The sequence below is a fragment of the Globicephala melas genome, chromosome 19, assembly GCF_963455315.2.
Source record: "Globicephala melas chromosome 19, mGloMel1.2, whole genome shotgun sequence".
In the NCBI taxonomy this organism is placed as follows: Eukaryota; Metazoa; Chordata; class Mammalia; order Artiodactyla; family Delphinidae; genus Globicephala; species Globicephala melas.
Window position 1 is genome coordinate 50,748,248 of NC_083332.1, and position 19,140 is coordinate 50,767,387.

Consider the following 19,140-nt stretch of genomic DNA (forward strand, 5'->3'; position numbering starts at 1 on the left):
TTCCTGTTACACAACGTAGTGTTTCAATATTTCTATACATTTCAAAATGATCACCATGATAAGTTTAGTCACCATAACCTAGAAGTGGGTTTCAGATGAAGAGAACAGCCGAGATCCTAACAACACAGAAAGAGGTCAAGATGTCCCATAAAGGGAAACTATCCAGGGCCCTTACCACAGTCCAAGGTGACAATGTAATCAGCCATGTCATTTTTTTGACATATCTGGTCCATTACCACTCATTTTTGCTTTAAAGCTTTTCTGGGGTGGCAACACAGCTCTTAAATACAACAACTGTTAGGCTTAAATCTATGTTATGATTCTGCCATTATACTGTACTTATGCTTTAAGTGAATGTCTTTCATTTATTTAAATAACCAGGAGACTTCCCTAGTAGTCCAGAGGTTAAGACTGCACTCCCAATGCTGGTGACTGGGGTTCAATCCCTGGTCGGGGAACTAGATCGGTGGCTGGGGTTCAATCCTTGGTCGGGGGACTAGATCCCGTGTGCATGCTGCAACTAAGAGTTCACATGCCGCAACTAAGAAGCCCACACACCGCAACCAAGAAGTCCACATGCCGCAACTAATGATCCTGCATGCCGCAACTAAAGATGCTACAAGGAAGCTCCCGAGTGCCGCAACTAAGACCCAGTGCAGCCAAGATAAAAAAATAAATATTAAAAAAACCTCATTAAAATAAAATTTAGAATAGATGGTTCTGATGTTGCTTCCTGAGGGTGGCTCTGCTGTGAGGAAGGAGGTGTTTGCCTCCAAAGCTCCTTCTTTCAGAAGGAAACACACGCTGTAGCTGGTGTCAGCTTAGTCACTGCTGAAACGGAGGTAACTACTAAGAATTTGGGTGTATGAAGTGCTTCAGCCTCCTCTGAGATGCCATGAGCTTTGCAAAAGTGTTTAATAATAACAGATACTAATATTTACTCTTTGTTCCCCTGATTTGAGGCAACTACTTTTTGTGGTTTTATTTCAATTCTTGACAGAATATTAAATTTTTTTAAATGTTAAAGATTTGTCTATATTGTGTCATTTTCACACATTCTTGACTAAGAACTGACGTCTCAGTTTCTATTTCCATAATTTTCTTGTGTTTTATGCAATTTACCTCCAAGGACAAAGAAAGTCGTTCTCTAAAAACTATGCATTTTAATCATATTTTACGGCTTCCCTGGTGGCGCAGTGGTTAAGAATCTGCCTGGCAATGCAGGGGATACCGGTTCGAGTCCTGGTCCGGGAAGATCCCACACGCCACAGAGAAAAAAAGCCCCTGCGCCACAACTACTGAGCCTGCACTCTAGAGCCTGTACTCTGCAAGAGAAGCCACGGCAATGACAAGCCCGCGCACAGCAACCAAGAGTAGCCCCCACTCGCTGCAACTAGAGAAAGCCCGCGCACAGCAACGAAGACCCAATGCAACCAAAAATAAATAAATAAAATTAAATTTTAAAAAATCGTATTCTACTCCTTTCTATAAGCGCCCATTCAGGGTCTCTTGAATCAGGTTAGAACTCCTGAATGTTTGCTTCAACATTTTCCAACATTTCTTTCACCTTGGCATTTATATCACCAAACCTTTGACTTCCCAGTTCCCTCTTCCAACTCCAGGCTTTGTTTCTATCTGTTAAGGAAAGTTTACAGTTTGGAAAATGCACCCTTCTTTCTGAAACATAAAATTCACATTCTCTGTGAAGTCTTTTTTAAAATTTTTATTTATTTATTTAGGCTGCATTGGGTCTTAGTTGCAGCACGTGGGATCTTTAGCTGCAGCATGTGGGCTCATAGTTGCGGCATGCAGACTCCTTAGTTGCAGCATGCATGTGGATCTAGTTCCCCGACTGAGGATTGAACCCAGGCCCCCTACATTGGCAACGTGGAGTCTTATCCACTGGACCACCAGGGAAGTCCCTCTGAAGTCCTTCTTGATAAGCCACACTTGGCTTTGTGTCAGCCCCCATTGTCCTAGCCATCCCTCAGTATCCATGTTCACATACCTTTGAAATTTACTCTCTATGTTTCACAAGTTGGTGAACGTGTAATTGCATATATGTATTATCCTATTTCTCCTTCTGACTCACCTCATCAACTGACAACCCTCTCAAGGAAGAGATCCAGTGTCCTTAGAACATTCAGTAAGCTAAATATAATGACCCAATAGGTAAAGAAGGTGATGCATATCATCAAGGCAGATCAGAGACACCAGTTAGAATGGTGAACTGGAAAAGGACATCAAGAAGGTAGGTAAAGATAGAAGACAGACACTGCACATCACTGAGACCATCAGATGACATACATGCCTGTAAGCTGGTGAGCAGCGGATCTCTCCCCTGAGAAGTGTACTGAGTTCTTCCGGGTGCAAGCTGGTGTACACATGCTTTGAACTAGGACTCAATGGCCAGCTCTGTAAAGAGAAGCAGGGGGTCTTCGGTCCAATTTCTATCTCCTTCACTGATTCATTATCAGATGGTGAATAACCATCTTCATTCCTCAGTGTTTAGCTCTATTCGCAAAATAGGTATTTTCATTTTTATACTCACTCTCTAGCGGATCTCTAGTTCGATAGTTTAAATACTTCTCTTCTGAATTTGAGACTCATAGATCCATCTACCTACTCTACATCTTTACTTGGATGTGTCTCTTGGGAATCTTAATATAACCAAAACCAAAGCCTTGCTTTGCCCCCCGCCCCACTGGCTCCACCCTATTCCAGTACATCAGTACATGGCAACTCCATTCTTCCAAAACCGTGACTTAGACTCATCTCTCATCTCACATTCAATTGACCAGCAAATTTTGTTGGATCTACCTTCAAAATATATCTAGAACACAGCTGCTTCCCACCACATCCACAGATAACTTCTTGGTCTAAACCAACAAAATCATATACCTGGATTATCACAATAGCCTCTTAACTCTTCCCTTGCTTCCATCCTCAACCCCCATAGTCTATTGTCTACACAGAAGCTAGCCTGATCACTTAAAAAGGAAAGTCATATCATAACACTTTGTTTTTTTAACATTTTTATTGGAGTATAATTGCTTTACAGTGGTGTGTTAGCTTCTGCTTTATAACAGAGTGAATCAGTTATATATATACATATATTCCCATATCTCTTCCCTCTTGCGTCTCCCTCCCTCTCACCCTCCTTATCCCACCCTTCTAGGTGGTAACAAAGCACCGAGCTGATCTCCCTGTGCTATGTGACTGCTTCCCACTAGCTCTCTATTTTACATTTGGTAGTGTATATATGTCCATATATACACTACCACTCTCTCACTTTGTCCTAGCTTACCCGTCCCCCTCCACATGTCCTCAAGTCCATTCTCTAGTAGGTCTGCGTCTTTATTCCCGTCTTGCCCCTAGGTTCTTCACGCCTGTCACACTTCTTAAAACCCTCCACTGGGACTTCCCTGGTGGTCCAGTGGCTAAAACTCCACGCTCCCAATGCAGGGGGCCTGGGTTCAATCCCTGGTCCGGGAACTAGATCCCACATGCCACAACTAAAGATCCTACATGCTGCATCTAAGACCCGGCGCAGCCAAATAAATAAATACTAACGAACAAAAACAAAAACAAAAACCCTCCACTGACTTCTCATTTCATTCTAAATAAAATCCAAAGTTCTTCAAATGGAATTCAAAGCTCAACTCACTTTTGTTCTAGATCCCTTTGATCTCACCTCCTAACACACACCCTCTTATTTATTCAGCTCCAGCCACAAGGGGTTCCTTCCTGTTCCTAGAATATGCCAAACCACTTTATCTAATATGCATTTCATCCCACACATCACTCTCTAGTCAAGCACCATGCTTTATTTTTCTAAACAGCACCTATCATTACCCAACATATATTTTTTTGTTTTGTCCCACTAGAATGCAAACTCCGTAAGAGTGCAAGTGTTGTCTGTTCTGTTCACTGCTTACCCCCAACACTTAGAACAGTGCTCCTATATGCAACAACAATAATTTCTAGGTATGAAATTCAAAGGATTTTTCATTTCATTTAAAACAGGCAAGAAACAAACACGGATTTTAGCTGCTCAGACACACAGTCTTAAAATATCAAAAATAATTTCAGAATAAAGCTAGATTCCACAACATCCATCAGGAGTTTCAACTGAGGAAATGATGAATGACAATGTTCAAACAAACAGGCCTGTCAGATGCATCAGAATCACAAGCACGTGGCAAGGATCATGTGTCCCAATTAAGTGAGTATCTTGTTCTGTATTCACCAGCTCATAAACAGATGATGAACCAGAGCAGACTGCCCTGATGACTCTTGGAGGAAGAAAGGAATGACATCACTGGAGACCCTGAAGGCCTGTGCTCAGGCAGATGGCACACACACACACACACAGCCTAGGCTGTGATTGCTGAACCCCATGCTGAATGGCAAAGAAACCCGTCTCATGACCAGCTATCAGGGGAATTCTCTGAGCCAGGCAGTCACCTCTAACTCTTCTGCCAGGTAAGGCGAAGGGGACTCTTTGTGATAAGGGTGATGTTACACTCCTCAAATGCGCAGTTATGATAGCTTTTCTTAAATGCTTATTCAAACATTTATTCGTGAATAAGGGAAGGAAATGGGATTTGTTTAAATTCAATTTCTAGGTCCAATGCAACCTATTATGGCTGTCCCCAATACTGAACCACCGGGTTGTCATCAGTACCCCACCCCACACAGTCCCCTCAAACTAGTCACAGCCTCCAGATTGAGCCCCGAATCTGTAACCACTCCAAACAATACTCCCCAAAGTGCCAATGCCCTAAATAGACCCCCTGCCATCACCAACCACCAGAGAACCCTCTTCTGTCATCCATACCTACAAAATCCCCCTGTTGTCACCAACGCCCCAGGCAGGTTTCCCTAATGAATAGTCCTCTATAAGAGCCCTATCCCATCAGCCAGAGCCCCACTCACCCCTTCCCCTTACCAACGTCCACCGAGACCCCACTCCTGTTACCAGTTCTCGAATATCCCCTCCCCATTCACCAATATCCCTCACGGACATCTGTCACCAACTCTGTCATCCCCACTCCGCCGGCAGCCCCTCTCAGCGCCCTCTCCTGTCCCGCCCCTTGACATGCGGCCCCGCCCCTTGACATGAGGCCCCGCCCCTTGGCGCGGCGTCCCAGCGAGCGGCGCCGGAAGCTCCGCCCCCTGAAGGTTGCTAGACTCCGGTAGCCGGAAGTCCCGCCTGCCGTGTAGTCGCCGCCGCCGCCGCTACCGCTGCCGCCGCCGCCGCCGCCGCCGCCGCCGTCGTTGTTGTTGTGGTTGGTGCGCTGAGCTCCACGGCTCCGAGAGCCGGCTGCATCCTTTCCCCGCTGCCGCCGCCGCCATGAAGTGGATGTTCAAGGAGGACCACTCGCTGGGTAAGCGCTCGGCCATTGGCCCCGCCGTGGGGGCTGGGGCGGCGGGTGGGCCCCCTCCCCCACTCGGGCCGCCCTGGGTTGGGCCCGGTGGGGCGGATGCCGCACTCTGGTCTCGGGTCGCCGAGGTCCCGGCACCCCGGGCGGCTGCCCACCCACCCCGCGCCGACCTCTGCGGGACCTTCCGGAGCCAGTGGACCGGGGACCGAGGTTGCCGGGACGCCTGAACGAGGACCTGGGGCGTTCGCAGGTCACGGTGGGGAGGAGGGCCGGGGGCTCGGGACCCGGCCGGCCGGTCAGGCGCGATAGTCAGCCCGGTGCGTTTCTCCCATAGAACACAGATGCGTGGAATCTGCGAAGATCCGAGCGAAATATCCCGACCGGGTTCCGGTGAGTGGACTCCCCGCCCCCTCACCTCGCTGTCACCCTTGCTGTTTAGGACGCGTGATAGGGCCCCAGGCCATTCAACAGTTGACAAGTTTAGATTCCAGTCCCAGTTATAGTAGTAGATGGGCCAGACTGGGTAAGGGACCAGCTGGGGCCGGGGCGTGAGGGGCTTGAGTTGATGCTGTTCAGGATGCCTCAGTGCTGAATCTCCTGATCTAGGCCAACAAGCTGTCAGAAGCCTCTGGGCTTCCCTAGACAATTATGTAATAAACGATGTTCTAGGACAGGGCAACAGGTCACAGCCACTTTTGGGAATGGTGGTGGAGGGAGACTTTCACTTTTGTCTTGGAAGTGGTACTTTAGTCTCAGGACATTGATCTTTAACTTTGAGCCTCCATCTTTACCTGACTTCTAGTTCCCTTTTCTCACTCTGATCTTGACATCCTTTCCTGACTAAAAAAATCTGAGAAGCCACTTCTAGTGGCTTGTGTTTAATCAATGACACTTATCCTGTATTTATCCCATGGTAGGGGAGATAGTTTCTGTAACCCTTATTTATTTTTAAGGACATCCAGCCCTGTTATTGTAGCTTATTGCTTGTGAACAGTTCCTTTGGGGAGGGGGCAGGAGGGATAAATTTGCAACTTAGTTCAGAGAGAAGCAACAGGCCAAATGAAGAGCTTCGTTCTTGGCTGGCTGGGCTTGCCAGTCATTCCCATTAGTCCATCCATTCTCATTTCCTGTGTTCCTTGAGATCTTAATTCCTCTGTAGTGTGAAGGCAGATCCATTCTGTGGTCCAGCCTGGAGTGACAGGCTGTAGAGGAAACCCTCACCAGATATTTTCGAGTCTGCCCAGACAAAATGTTGAAAAGCTTTGTAGTGAGGGCTGTGTTTCTCTTATGCGTGCTGATATCAGGGATGAGAAATATAATAGTTGACCACAGAAAAGCACTTACCGTTTCCCTATAACACATTTATATCAGTTCTTAACCTCCAGAGTGTGTGGTTTATTAAATCAGGGGCATATTTTCTCATGTTATGCAGTTTCCCAAACACCTCCTTGCCCACACACTGTTCATCAGCTCTCCAACAATGCAGGGCCAGAGCCTCACATTAGAAATCTAGTCCTGACCTTTCTTTGCTTTCACAGGTGATTGTGGAAAAAGTCTCAGGCTCTCAGATTGTTGACATTGACAAACGGAAGTATCTGGTTCCATCTGACATCACTGTGGCTCAGTTCATGTGGATCATCAGGAAAAGGATCCAGCTTCCTTCTGAAAAGGCAATATTCCTGTTTGTGGATAAGACAGTCCCACAGTCCAGGTGAGAGCTGTTTACTGCTATTGGCCATCTGCTTGATTGCTTACAGAACTCAAAACTTTGGAGGTCTGAAAATTCTTAGAGGTCCTGACGAGAAATCTGATTTTTGTGCTCCCTAACATCAGGAGTTCAAGGAAAACAAGAAAGGGCTTCAATAGGTGGGTGTGCGCTTTGGGTTAAAAAAAAAGAACAAGGCCTGGACTTAAATATCATCATTTCTTTTTTTTTTTTATCCTCAAACACCCAAGAATCCTTTTAAATAGTTCAGGACTTAATTAGGCTTAAGCTATCAGTAGAACTGAAGCCTGAAACGAGGTTTTCTCCAAATGATGCATGAAATAAGTCCTGTCGTTCTTCCCCAGGAGCTTGTGGTCTCTGCTGAGGCTCAGCTTCAGTTAATCACCCTGCCTACTTGCTCGCTTTCCAGGCTCAGCTCTGGCCACTGTGAGAGTACCCTGAGAGCAGCTGCCTGATCCTCAAGTACGTGGAAATGGCTGCTGGCCAGCAAAGGGCTCTGAGGTCTCTTTACAGACTTACACCTCTCTTGGTACCACCTGCTCTGACTTTCAGAGTAACCACCCCCTTGCTCTTGCTCTTGTGCTGCCTGGAAGCAATCTTTGGGATAACTTGGGGCCTGAATCTAGGCAGGGGCATTACAGTTCCCTTCTAGGTAGTTGACAGTCTGACTTTAGTCCTCTGTGGAAAGAGGAAAATTTTCTGGCTCAGTCTGTATCCCTGGTCAGTCCTTTCCTATTACTGATTTGAGTACTTCTAGGCCCCTCCTCTGAATGTGAACTCCTGGCTGCGTCTCATCTTAGTGACCCAAACTAAGTTTCATTTGTTATCCCCCCAAAAATAGTACTTCTGAAGCTAAGGCTTTAAGAACTCCTGGGAACTAGCCCAATGTGGCCAAAATATGTTTCTTTTGAAAATCCTTGAAAGCTCCAGAAGAGGCCTAAGCCAAGTTCTAGTCCTTTTCCTATGAAAGGTAGACAACTCTGGCTACTTTTTGGTCTGATTTTCTCTTTCCCAGTCTCTACCACCTCCACCTCTTGGTGTTTGGCAGAGTATAAGGGAGAAATGGAAGGTTCTTCCGTTAGGCCAAGGTTCTGCTTGAGGAGACAGGCCAGGTCCTGCCTAATGGGTGCCATTGGTCTGCTTACAGCTGTAGCTCAGGAAGCTGCGGTGTCGCCAGGGGTGACCTGGTCATCCCATTGGGCTCTCCCAGCCTTCCTTCGCAGGCCTCTGAGCAGTGTGGTGCTAGGCACACTCTTCACCAAGGAAGGCTGGTGAAGCCCTGGGCATCTGTGGTCACTCTCCGCTTCCCTTCAGGTAGTGGGGGAGGTAAATCTTCATTCATGCCACCTGCAACTTCTGCAGCTCCTTGGTGGCCCTATGTTTTCTCCTTCCTGGTGGTGGCTTCCTATGGGAGGAAGTAGGTGACTAGGATCTGTGGCATTGAGTTTTATTTTCCTTGATTCTAATCCTCTGATACTTCTTGAAAGGAAGCAGGCTTCTGGAGACATTAAGATTACGTTATCTAGCAATTAAAATGGCTGAAGATTTTAACTAACGCCCTCTCCCCCATTATCCCTGAAATATAAATAGAATTGGAAATGAAAAGTGATTCTCAGGGCGGCAGAGGCTGCTTCAGGGCCATTTTCTCTCTAAGTTTTATTTGCCTTTCCAACCTGGTAAGAATCCTCCCTGAAACAGATTACACCAGTGACCCAAGTCACTAACCAGCCCCTCTGCCCAGGCTCTTCAGCGCCCTTGGACCCAGTTAATGACTTCCTGCCCCATATTTAATGTACCAGTTCTTTGTTTGTTTGGTTTTATTCTTAAAAACAAATTTGCTTATAAATAAAAGAGGCATGTGACATCATTGGCCTTTATGCAACTGATGGCTTCACAAACAAAATTGCCAGTCTCCTTCCTAAAGCTATTGTTTGACTCAGTGTTGCCATTTCCTCCCCAAGGCAGTAGCAGCCTCTTTCATAGCACTTTTCAGCCTCCTTAGGGAAGCATGGAGCCTCCTTTAACCTTCAGCCAGTGCTTGCAGCCTTTGGAGAGTGGCTGGGGAAATCAGAGTTGAGAGAGGAGGAGCCCTCCCCCATACCATAACAGACAGATCTACACAAGGATAATTTACGTCTGAGGCTGAGCGAAAGTAACTTCATTTGTTCCTGCCTTGGAGCGGAACTTTGCAGGTGACCATCACGTAAAATAACGTGATTATTGTTTGAGTAGTTAGTATTAAATATTGATTCTAGAAATAGAGACAGAAGCAAGTCTCTAAGAGTTTTACTTTCAAAATTCTGAGTTCTCTTTTTTAAAAAAGGGGAAATCTCAACTGCCTTTTCCCATTTCCCATTGAAAAGTTGAATTCTCTGCCTAGGTGCCTGCATCCAGAATTGGGCCAGAAACGAAGGGAAAACTATGCCTTGGTGCAGACAGGACTTGAGAAAGAATATCAGTGTATGTTTCCCAGTCACGGCTTTAGAGGGGAAGCCAGACGTGGCAGTGGTGCCCACCTTTGGTCTTTGTTTAGAGCACAGATAAGAGTCTTCTTAATCCCCTGTCTAAAATAGAAACAGGAGTATATTATTAAATAAAATATATCTAAGATGTTATAACTTGGGAATGTTACATTGGGAAATCCGTGCTGTTTAAGATTATGGTGTTTAGTTGCTCCTGGCTCTTAAAGAGGTACTAAGTAAAAGAAGTTGTGATGTCTTACAGTCCAGACTTCATTTAGAAAGGTGCTTAAATGAAGCACATTTGATCATTTCTGGGTAAATACCTCTTCAAGAGCAGGGTTTATCTTAACAGTGGAATAGAGTTTATTTATATCAGAGAAAAATCTGATAAAAGGAATAAGCAGTAGTTAATTTTTGTATTTTAGAATCTTGGGCAGCCTTTAGGGCCATGTTAACGTTCACTCTGAGGCCTGTGCCTTTCCAGGATCCACAGCAGTGGTCGTTGTCCTCCCAGTTCACCCCACCCACCCTCCCCCTGCTGGGAAAGAGATAAATCCAGATACAGTGGAAGCACGTGGGGCGCAGAGCAGATGGATGGCCGGGTGGCCCATCAGCCCAGCCAATTCCTGAGTCAGGCTGGACCCCACAGCCTCCGCAGCCTGGCCTTGGCTGGGCCCAGGGGAAGGCTGTGCAGGAATAGGGCATCCACACAGTTCTAGGTCAGCCTCCCCCAGTTCGTAGGCTGGTGAGCAGCTTGAAACTGGCGTGCCCTCAGCAGCATGGCCATTCCTGGGTGTGGATCCTTCTGAAAAGTGCCTTTATTATTGGTTAGTTTGTCTAGACCAGTTTATCTTGAATGGAAGTGTAGGGGACAGGGTTTTAGGGGGCAATTTAGGTTCACTTCACTCAGTACTTCAGGGTCCCACCATACCTTTAGCTTGGCTCCATGGCTTAAAACTGCCACTGGCTTTCCCATTTCTTCCCTTGTCAGACTCAGAGCTTGAAGGTGGCAGTCCCCTACCACCACTGCTCAGCAGCCTTCTTCTTGGATGAGTGTCTCTTTGCTTTCAGATCCTCTGCTGCTCCAGTAGTGGCCCATCTGGTGCTGTGTGGCTTGGGCCTCTGGATTCTGAGAGGGGAGCCCGACTTCTCAGAGGTGTACAGAACTTGTCCTAAAGGAACACACCAGCCTTCTGCTGTATGCTGCCTGCTGAAAAGGGGCACGTTTTGCATCCCTGCCCTTCCACTTGGCTATACTTTTTTTTTTTTTAATTATTTTGTGTCCCTCATGACTTTTTTTTTAAAGAGGGCTCTTTTTTAAGAAATTTAATTTAATTTAATTATTTATTTTTGGCTGTGTTGGGTCTTCATTGCTGTGTGCGGGCTTTCTCTAGTGGCGGTGAGTGGGGACTACTCTTCGTTGTGGTGTGCGGGCTTCTCATTGGAGTGGCTTCTCTTGTTGCGGAGCACGGGCGCTTCAGTAGTTGTGGCATGTGGGCTCAGTAGTTGTGGCATGTGGGCTCAGTAGTTGTGGCTTGCGAGGTTAGTTGCTCCGCGGCATGTGGGATCTTCCCGGAACAGGGCTCAAAGCCGTGTCCCCTGCATTGGCAGGCAGATTCTTAACCACTGCACCACCAGGGAAGCCCTTGGCTATTCTTTTTTTTTTTCTTCTTTTTTTTGGCTTGGCACCCTGCACCCCACTCCACAAGAACCAAGCCTGACCCAGCGTGGCCTTGAGTGCTGCCGCCTCACCAGACCCTCTCTCCTGCTTTCCCTCCCACCGCCCGGGATCCAGCTTCCCTCCTGCCGCCTCAGCCATCAGCGACAGCGACACCCTCTCCTCCCCTCCCACGGCTCCCCACGCCAGGTCGCTGCACCAGACAGCGGGTAACCGCCTTGGCTATTCTTATAATGGGACTTTTTTTTCTTTTTAATTTATTTTATTATTTTTGGCTGCATTGAGTCTTCGTTGCTGCATGTGGGCTTTCTCTAGTTACGGCGAGCGGGGACTACTCTTTGTTGTGGTGCGCGGGCTTCTCATTGCGGTGGCTTCTCTTGTTGTGGAGCACGGCTCTAGGTGCGTGGGCTTCGGTAGTTGTGGCTTGCGGGCTCAGTAGTTGTGGCATGCAGGCTCTAGAGCGCAGGCTTAGTAGTTGTGGCGTATGGGCTTAGTTGCTCCATGGCATGTAGGATCCTCCTGGACCAGGGCTCGAACCCATGTCCCCTGCATTGGCAGGTGGATTCTCAACCACTGCGCCACCAGGGAAGCCCCTTAATGGGACTTTTAAAAAAAGTATTTTTAAACTATATTTGTAGCCCTGCTCTTTTTTGGCTCCAGACCAAGTTATTCTGACTCTGTATGTGTGGCCTGATCCCACACGTGCTGTTTTTGAATTATACTGTACAGATGCGCCAGTCTTCTTTCTCGTCACCTAGAGAAGCCTTGGAATCAGGCGTTCAGTCACGGGCTGCTGACTGGAGCATTTAGCTCCCAGTGTTGAGCATTGTCAGTTTTCAAGTTCCTGCCCAAGGGATACCCTGAGTATAAGGACACTGTGCTACTGCCAACTAAGTAGAGTTTCCACATGACACTGCGTGGCAGAGAAAAGGAGAACAGTGAAAGGGCTCTTAAAATCATTAGGCACAGCCATCTAATTGTAAAATTACAGGATCTGAAGGACCTGCTGCTCAATGTGTGATACAGAAGCTGGCAGCAGTGGCCTTCCCTGGGAATTTGTTAGATAGAAATGTAGAATCTCATCCTTGACCCAGACCTTCAGAATCAAAACAGGCACTTTAACAAGACATCCAGGTGATTCCCTATGCATGTTTGTATGTGTGAGAAGTGCTATTCTAAGGGAGGTCTTCACAAAAGGTACAAGAATGCTGACGTTAGGTCATTAGATCTAGTTGTGTATTCACATGGAGGCAGCACAACTTGGTGGTAAGAATGTCTCCTAGCTTTGTGATCTGGCATGAATTAGTTAACCTCTCTGTGCCTCACTTTGTTTTTTAAATTAACTTATTTATTTTGGCTGTTTTGGGTCTTCGTTTCTGTGCGAGGGCTTTCTCTAGTTGCGGCGAGCGGGGCCACTCTTCATCGCGATACGCGGGCCTCTCACTATCGCGGCCTCTCTTGTTGCGGAGCACAGGCTCCAGACGCACAGGCTCAGTAGTTGTGGCGCACGGGCCTAGGTGCTCCGCGGCATGTGGGATCCTCCCAGACCAGGGCTCGAACCCGTGTCCCCTGCATTGGCAGGCAGACTCTCAGCCACTGTGCCACCAGGGAAGCCCTGTGCCTCACTTTTATTATCTGAACTATGGATTATGATTGTACCTGCCTCCTAAGATTGTTCTGAGGGTAAAGAGTTAATACATGTAATGCACTTAAAATAAGTGCTTGGCACATAGTGTTTGCTATTATAATTAGAATTTTTATGATCAGCCTTTATAGCTGCTAGGGCACTGTTAAATATATAAACCAAAGTTTTACTTAAAAGACAATGGAATCTGAAGACAGAAAGCCACATGATTATGGGTCCTCCTCCCCCAACCCCGTCAGTCTCAGAGCCTGCCTTAGACAGTAGTCGTTCCGTGGTCTTGTTCACTGCAGACAACGTTCAGAGTCTGGGGTTTATAAGCTCCTCAAGTATTTCTAACTCAGCAGCACAACTTAGAGTCACTGCCCTTGGGCTTGTAACTTGCTAGGAGAAGAGCAGAACTTAGTCTGGCAGATGGAACCAAACTTGACATAGGCATCAAGGTGTGGCTGCCGCCTTTGAATTGCACACAGTGTCTGCTCCTTCCAAACCCCTTTGGTAATGATAGTGGGGAGACTGTAGTTCAGGTCTTATCACGGTCACCCTGGACACTTGTAGCAAGCGGGGCAAGAGAGTTGTGGCAGTAGCGGTAGCTGTTTTCCCCTTTGCCTCATTCTGAGGATTCTCAGGGAAAAGCTGGGTTCCTCAGGGCATTCCTAACCACCAGGGTAAAAGTCTTCTTGAGAGACCCCCGCTACTTGTTCAAGCCCTTTGCTAGTTGCTGGCTCTTCACTCCACTTCCTGGCTCACTCTACTTCCTAATCCCATGCTTTTAAAGATAAGCATCTCCAAAACAAACAAAGACAGACAAGCATCTCTCCCTCTGGCAAGGGGATTGTTTCTCAACTTGGCTGCCTGTGGAATCATCTTGGGCATTTTTAAAAAACTAATTAATTTATTTTGGCTGCGTTCGGTCTTGCTGCGCGCGGGCGGGCTTTCTCTAGTTGCGGTGAGTGGGGGCTACTCTTCATCGCGGAGCGCAGGCTTCTCATTGCGGAGGCTTCTCTTGTTGCGGAGCATGGGCTCTAGGCGCACAGGCTTCAGTAGTTGTGGCATGTGGGCTCAGTAGTTGTGGCGCACAGGCTTAGTTGCTCTGCGGCATGTGGGATCTTCCTGGACCAGGGCTCGAACCCGTGTCACCTGAATTGGCAGGCGGATTCTTAACCACTGTGCCACCAGGGAAGTCCCCATCTTGGGCATTTTAAAACTTACTGATGCCTGGGTCCTACCTCCAGAGATTCTGATTTAATTGGTCTGGGGTGGGGCATGTCTTTCAAGCTCCCCATTGTTTCTGCTGTGCAGCTGAGGTTGAGACCTACCACCCACCACAGGTGTTCTCATGGGCACGGGTTCCTCCCTCTACCTGCTGCCCCCCAAGTCCTCACATGTTCCAGGGCAGTGTCGTCAATAGAAATGGCATGTGAACCACATATGCAATCTAAAATTCTCTAGTAGCCACATAAAAAAAAGAAAAACAGGTGAAGGTAATTTTAATAGTATATTTTTTTATCTGGTATATCCAAAATGGCATCATTTCAACATGTAGTCAAAATTGAGATATTTTACATCTTTTTTTTCATACTCTGATACTTTGAAATCTTGTGTATGTTTTACCCTTACAGCACATAGCAATTCAGATGAGCCACATTTAAAGTGCTGAACATAGTGGCGACTGCATTGGACAGCAGAAATATAGGACATTTCTATCACAGGAGAAATTTGTAGTGGACAGTGCTGTTTCAGGGAGTCCTTATTTTACAAATTCCAGTTAGAGCCTCACAGGAAGCACGATTTTATTGTACAAGATGCCAGTGACAGGCCATTCTGTATTCATACTCATCCACGCCTACGTTATTACTAGTTCTCATCTACCCACACAGCCGAACCAGCTAAGCTTGAAAATGGGCAGGAAGAGTAGGAAAGGAGAAAAACTCCCCTTTATAAGTAAATGTGGTCTGCATTCCTGTTTACATGGTGGTCCCATACAGCTGCCAGGAGCAAAGCAGCAGCATGGCGCAGTCTTTGCTTCACCAGCTTGAGGCCTCCAACCCCTCTTTATCTACCCTCTGGCCCTTGTTCTCCTGAGTCCTGCATTTAAGCATCTGTTAAGACCTGTCTGGGCTTAGTGACCTCTGTCACCTCGGGGGCCGGCTCTCAGACTGCTTTGTCAGTGCTGGTTCTGGTTGACCCCACCACGCATGGTCACGCTGAGGTTTAGCACATGTCTGCACCTCCTGCTTATCTCTAATAGAGCAGTCATGTGGCCAGAGCTCACCTGGGGCTCCAGGTGTTACTAGTCTTACTCTGGAGCCAGTGCACCTCAGCAGAGAACTAGATTAGGTCTCCCCTGCTGCAGTCTGTTTTACTGCTGAGGGAAAGCCAGCTCTCCCACCCACACATGTTTAGTTTGAGCAATATCTATTTCTGGAGGGTTCTTAGGAAGCTTGGGCAAAACTTCTTTGGATCCCAGATATAATATTGAGAGCTTTTTGCATTACATGTGAGGAAAGTAACTTCCCTTCGATGACGCCGATGCAGATCTCTGGGGCACAGGGTTTCTGGCGGGCGAACTTCCACAGGAATCAGCCCACTCATTCTTTATCATGCTAGGTATGAATTATAAATCTTCAAATAGACCAGCCCTGAGGAGAGGAAAGCACAAGTACTCGTCCTTACCTTTGTCTCTCACCCACACAGGGATGGGCCTCTTAGACTCTTATTTTGCTTATTAGCTTTTCTCCCTAGCCCCCCCCCCCCCATTCAGAAAGCATTGCGAAAGCACTAACCAGTACTAACCAACCACATCCACCCTAGGAGCTAGAGCTGGCTTCTGAAGGAATACCTTGGTGTAAGGGTGAGTCAAATGGCCTTGCCTGGGACAGGAGGATGGAGGTTGATTCTAGTCTTATCTACCGATTCCCAGAGAATTACTTTTTATCACCTACCACCAAAGGTGTGACAGAGTAGCTAGTTTAAGTAGTGAAATTCCTTATCCTCAAGCCATCTTTCTCCCAACACGTAGACTCAGTAATCAAACCCAATTCTCAATGTTGTTTTTTGTTTTTCTCTTTCAAGCCTAACTATGGGACAGCTTTACGAGAAGGAAAAAGATGAAGATGGATTCTTGTATGTGGCCTACAGTGGAGAAAACACTTTTGGTTTCTGAGGGCCAGTGCTGGGCTAGGTGCACATTCCTGCTTGTGTATCTTGTAAATAGCTGGCCATTTGCAGTTACTATACCAGAACCTCTTAACATAGACCTATCAGTACATTTGTAACTGGATTTATTTCTTAATATATTGGAAGGTATTGTTTCCTTAGACTAGTAAATTATCATACAGAGTTTTATTTTGAGTTTTTCTTTTTGTGCACTGTCCTCATGGCTATACTCTCCAGGGAACTTGTTCCTCTGGGAATCTTATTTAACGAAGATATTTCCATATTGAAGAGAGGTAGGTGGGAATTAAAATGAAAGGGAGGGAGATGATGCATTTATTCTCGATTATGTTTGAGGTGTTAGATGGCTAAGTGTTAAAAGCATCCAAATTAAATCCTTAGCAATCAGAACACTTGCTTCACTAGATTTTGCCAACTGCCAATCATGTTGGACTGAGCTAATCTGTTCCTCTTTCTGAAACTGTTAAGGTAAATAATTAACAATAAAACTTCCTCTTATAAAGGCATTGCAGTGTGACCATGTCCTTTATTCACCTTCTTATAAATGGGTCAGAGAAGTAGCTCCTACATCTGCCAGGCTAGGAGGAGGATTTGTGGGGCCTATGGCAGCACAGCTGGGCACAGGAAGCAGTGGTCTGTGTCATGAGGAGGGAACTTTTTTTTTAAGTGGTTAATATATTCACATGATTCAGATGTCAAGTCTCTCTAAAAAGGTATACATGGAGAAGTCCTTCTCCCACCACTGTTTTCTGATTACCCTAACCCTCCACTTTTTGGGAAACTACTTGTACTGGCATCTTGTTTCTTTTCAGAATTTGTTTTTGCAAGTTCAGTTAAATATGAATATATGTCCAAAATGTTTTTTTCTTATACAAAAGAGAACACATTATATCTATACTTAAGTACATTGGTTTTTTTAAAAACAGTATATCCTAGTGATCTTTCCATATCAGTTCATAGAAAGCCTTTAAATTTATTTTAGTATCGCATTGTGTGGATATATCATTATTACTGAAACTGAACAGGACCCTGTGGGGCTCCTGGGCACAGAAGCCTTTACGTGTTCCCCGTTTGTTGTAGGGAATAGACGACTCCAGCCTCCATGACCTTCCCTGAGTTTCGAAGGGCAGATTCAAACAGCTGCTGATCAGGGAAGGGAGGGGATGCAGAGACAAGGTGGTAGGAGCAGCCAAGAAAGAACAGTGTAGCCTTGGGGCAGGTCCTGGTTCCAGGTCAAGGGGTACACATAACACCGTTGAGCTCTTTACAGAACTAAAACTCCCAACAAATGGAAGATGTTAGCATTCTTCATTCCAGAGAAGACCACCTGAGGCCAGATTAAAGGAACCAGAGAAGCTTATCAAGAGACCATCTGAGGCCTGAGACTGCCCTGGTGGTCCAGTGGCTAAGACTCCTTGCTCCCAACGCAGGGGACCTAGGTTCGATCCCTGGTCAGGGAACTAGATTCCCCCATGCCTCAACTAAAGATCCCACGTGCTGCAACTAAGACCCAGGCAGCCAAATAAATAAATATTAAAAAAAAAAAGAGAGAGACCACCTGAGGCCACATTAAGGGAAACAGAGAAGCTCAGTAGGAGGAGACCACCTGGGGCCAGATTAAAGGGATGCAGGCCCTGCACACACCCTAATCTTATGGGCAACTCTGCCCATTGCTATAAAACTCCTCACCAAATCCCCCCGGGGTTGGGATACAGTTTTTGAGGCATGAGCCCACTGTGTCCCCCTTTGCTTGGCAAAGCAATAAAGCTTTTCTGCTTCACCCAAAACTCTTGTCTCCGAGATTGAATGCAGCACTGGTGCACAGAGGCTGAGTTTTTAGCAACATTCCTAACTAGTGCCCTATTAACGGCATTTGGGTGGTTTGCAGTCTTTTACTATTACATACTGTGTTGGAATGATAACCATACACGTTATATGTACATGCATTCATGGTGCTGCATTACAACCACTTTCTACAAATGAAAATTCAGATTTTTCCAGGCCATACATTTTATGATTTCTCACAAATTAGATGTGTAGGCTTGCCACTACACAGATGCATCTAAAAGGAAATGCTTATTTACTTCTCTAAGTCTTCCCCAGACTGTGGCTGGAGGCTAAAGCCATTACACAGATCATCAGAATAAAGAAACCAGGTATCATCCAGGGATCTAAGAACATGTAGTTAAAATGACTATCCAATTTTCTACTGGGGAAGGAACAAAGAGATTTAACTTCATCTTTACCAAATTATGTAAGCAATCCCTCCAAGTACTCTACTAATGTCAGCTTTCCAGATGGGATCAGAAAGCCAACTGTTTTTCTTTTAAAAGTAGTTTATAGTTAGCATTTATTGAGCACTCACTAGATATACCAGATAATTTACATACATTGTTGCAATTAATCTTCAAAAAGCCCTTACGAGATAGTGTCATTCTTGCAGCCAGCCACACTGCCAACGAGTGGCAGAACTGAGACTCCAAACTTGAGATTTAAGGGAAAAGACATAGCTGGCAGTGTCATTTTGTGATTTTTTTTTTTTCCTATTTACAGTATGTCTCACACTGTGCTAGACACTGGGGAAAATATGAATAAAGCATTACCCCCTACTCCAGAAGCTTACAGTCTGGTGCTAACCAACACATAAACAATTACAAAGCACTGTTCTAAGTGGTATGTAGAAAGTATTATTGGAACAGAGGAGAGAATAACTGTTACCTATAAAAACTATTCAAGCAGCCTTATTTGTAATATCAGTCAATAAAAATGGATATGTTAATACTGCTTTTAAAATGCAACAGATGAGTGAAGGTTTTTTTTTTTTAAAAAGGGAATTCCTTGGCAGTCCAGTGGTTAGGACTCTGCACTTTCACTGCCGAGGGCCTGGGCTCAATCCTTGTTCGGGGAACTAAGATCCCACAAGGCACGCAGTGTGGCCAAAAAAAAAAAGTTGCACGTAGTCTCCCCCGACTCTAGTCTGTAACAGACACTAGTAAGATTTTACAGATGAATTTTATCAAACTATGTAAGGAACCTTTAATCCTTTCTTAAAATTTCAGAGATTAGGA

The 19,140-nt window shown here is 45.9% G+C and overlaps 2 protein-coding genes across 3 annotated transcripts in view; one reads left to right on the plus strand and one right to left on the minus strand.

Annotated features, from left to right (window-relative positions):
- Positions 1–5,207: 5,207 nt before the first annotated feature.
- On the plus strand, positions 5,208–16,578 carry GABARAPL2 (GABA type A receptor associated protein like 2). Its single transcript, XM_030863307.3, has 4 exons — positions 5,208–5,390; positions 5,722–5,777; positions 6,926–7,098; positions 15,971–16,578. Exons 1-4 carry the CDS (start codon positions 5,357–5,359, stop codon positions 16,059–16,061), a joined length of 354 nt encoding a protein of 117 aa, XP_030719167.1. The 5' UTR covers positions 5,208–5,356; the 3' UTR covers positions 16,062–16,578.
- The window catches only part of ADAT1 (adenosine deaminase tRNA specific 1), a 49,617-nt gene continuing 40,625 nt past the window's right edge, over positions 10,149–19,140 (minus strand). The window contains exon 10 of one of the 2 annotated variants that reach the window (XM_060289872.1): positions 10,149–10,747. In XM_060289872.1, the coding sequence (XP_060145855.1) occupies positions 10,726–10,747 (22 nt within the window). In that variant the 3' untranslated portion in view covers positions 10,149–10,725. Of the gene's footprint in view, positions 10,748–14,296; positions 15,538–19,140 lie in introns of those variants that run through there. The other variant, XM_030863306.3, reaches the window with a different exon arrangement.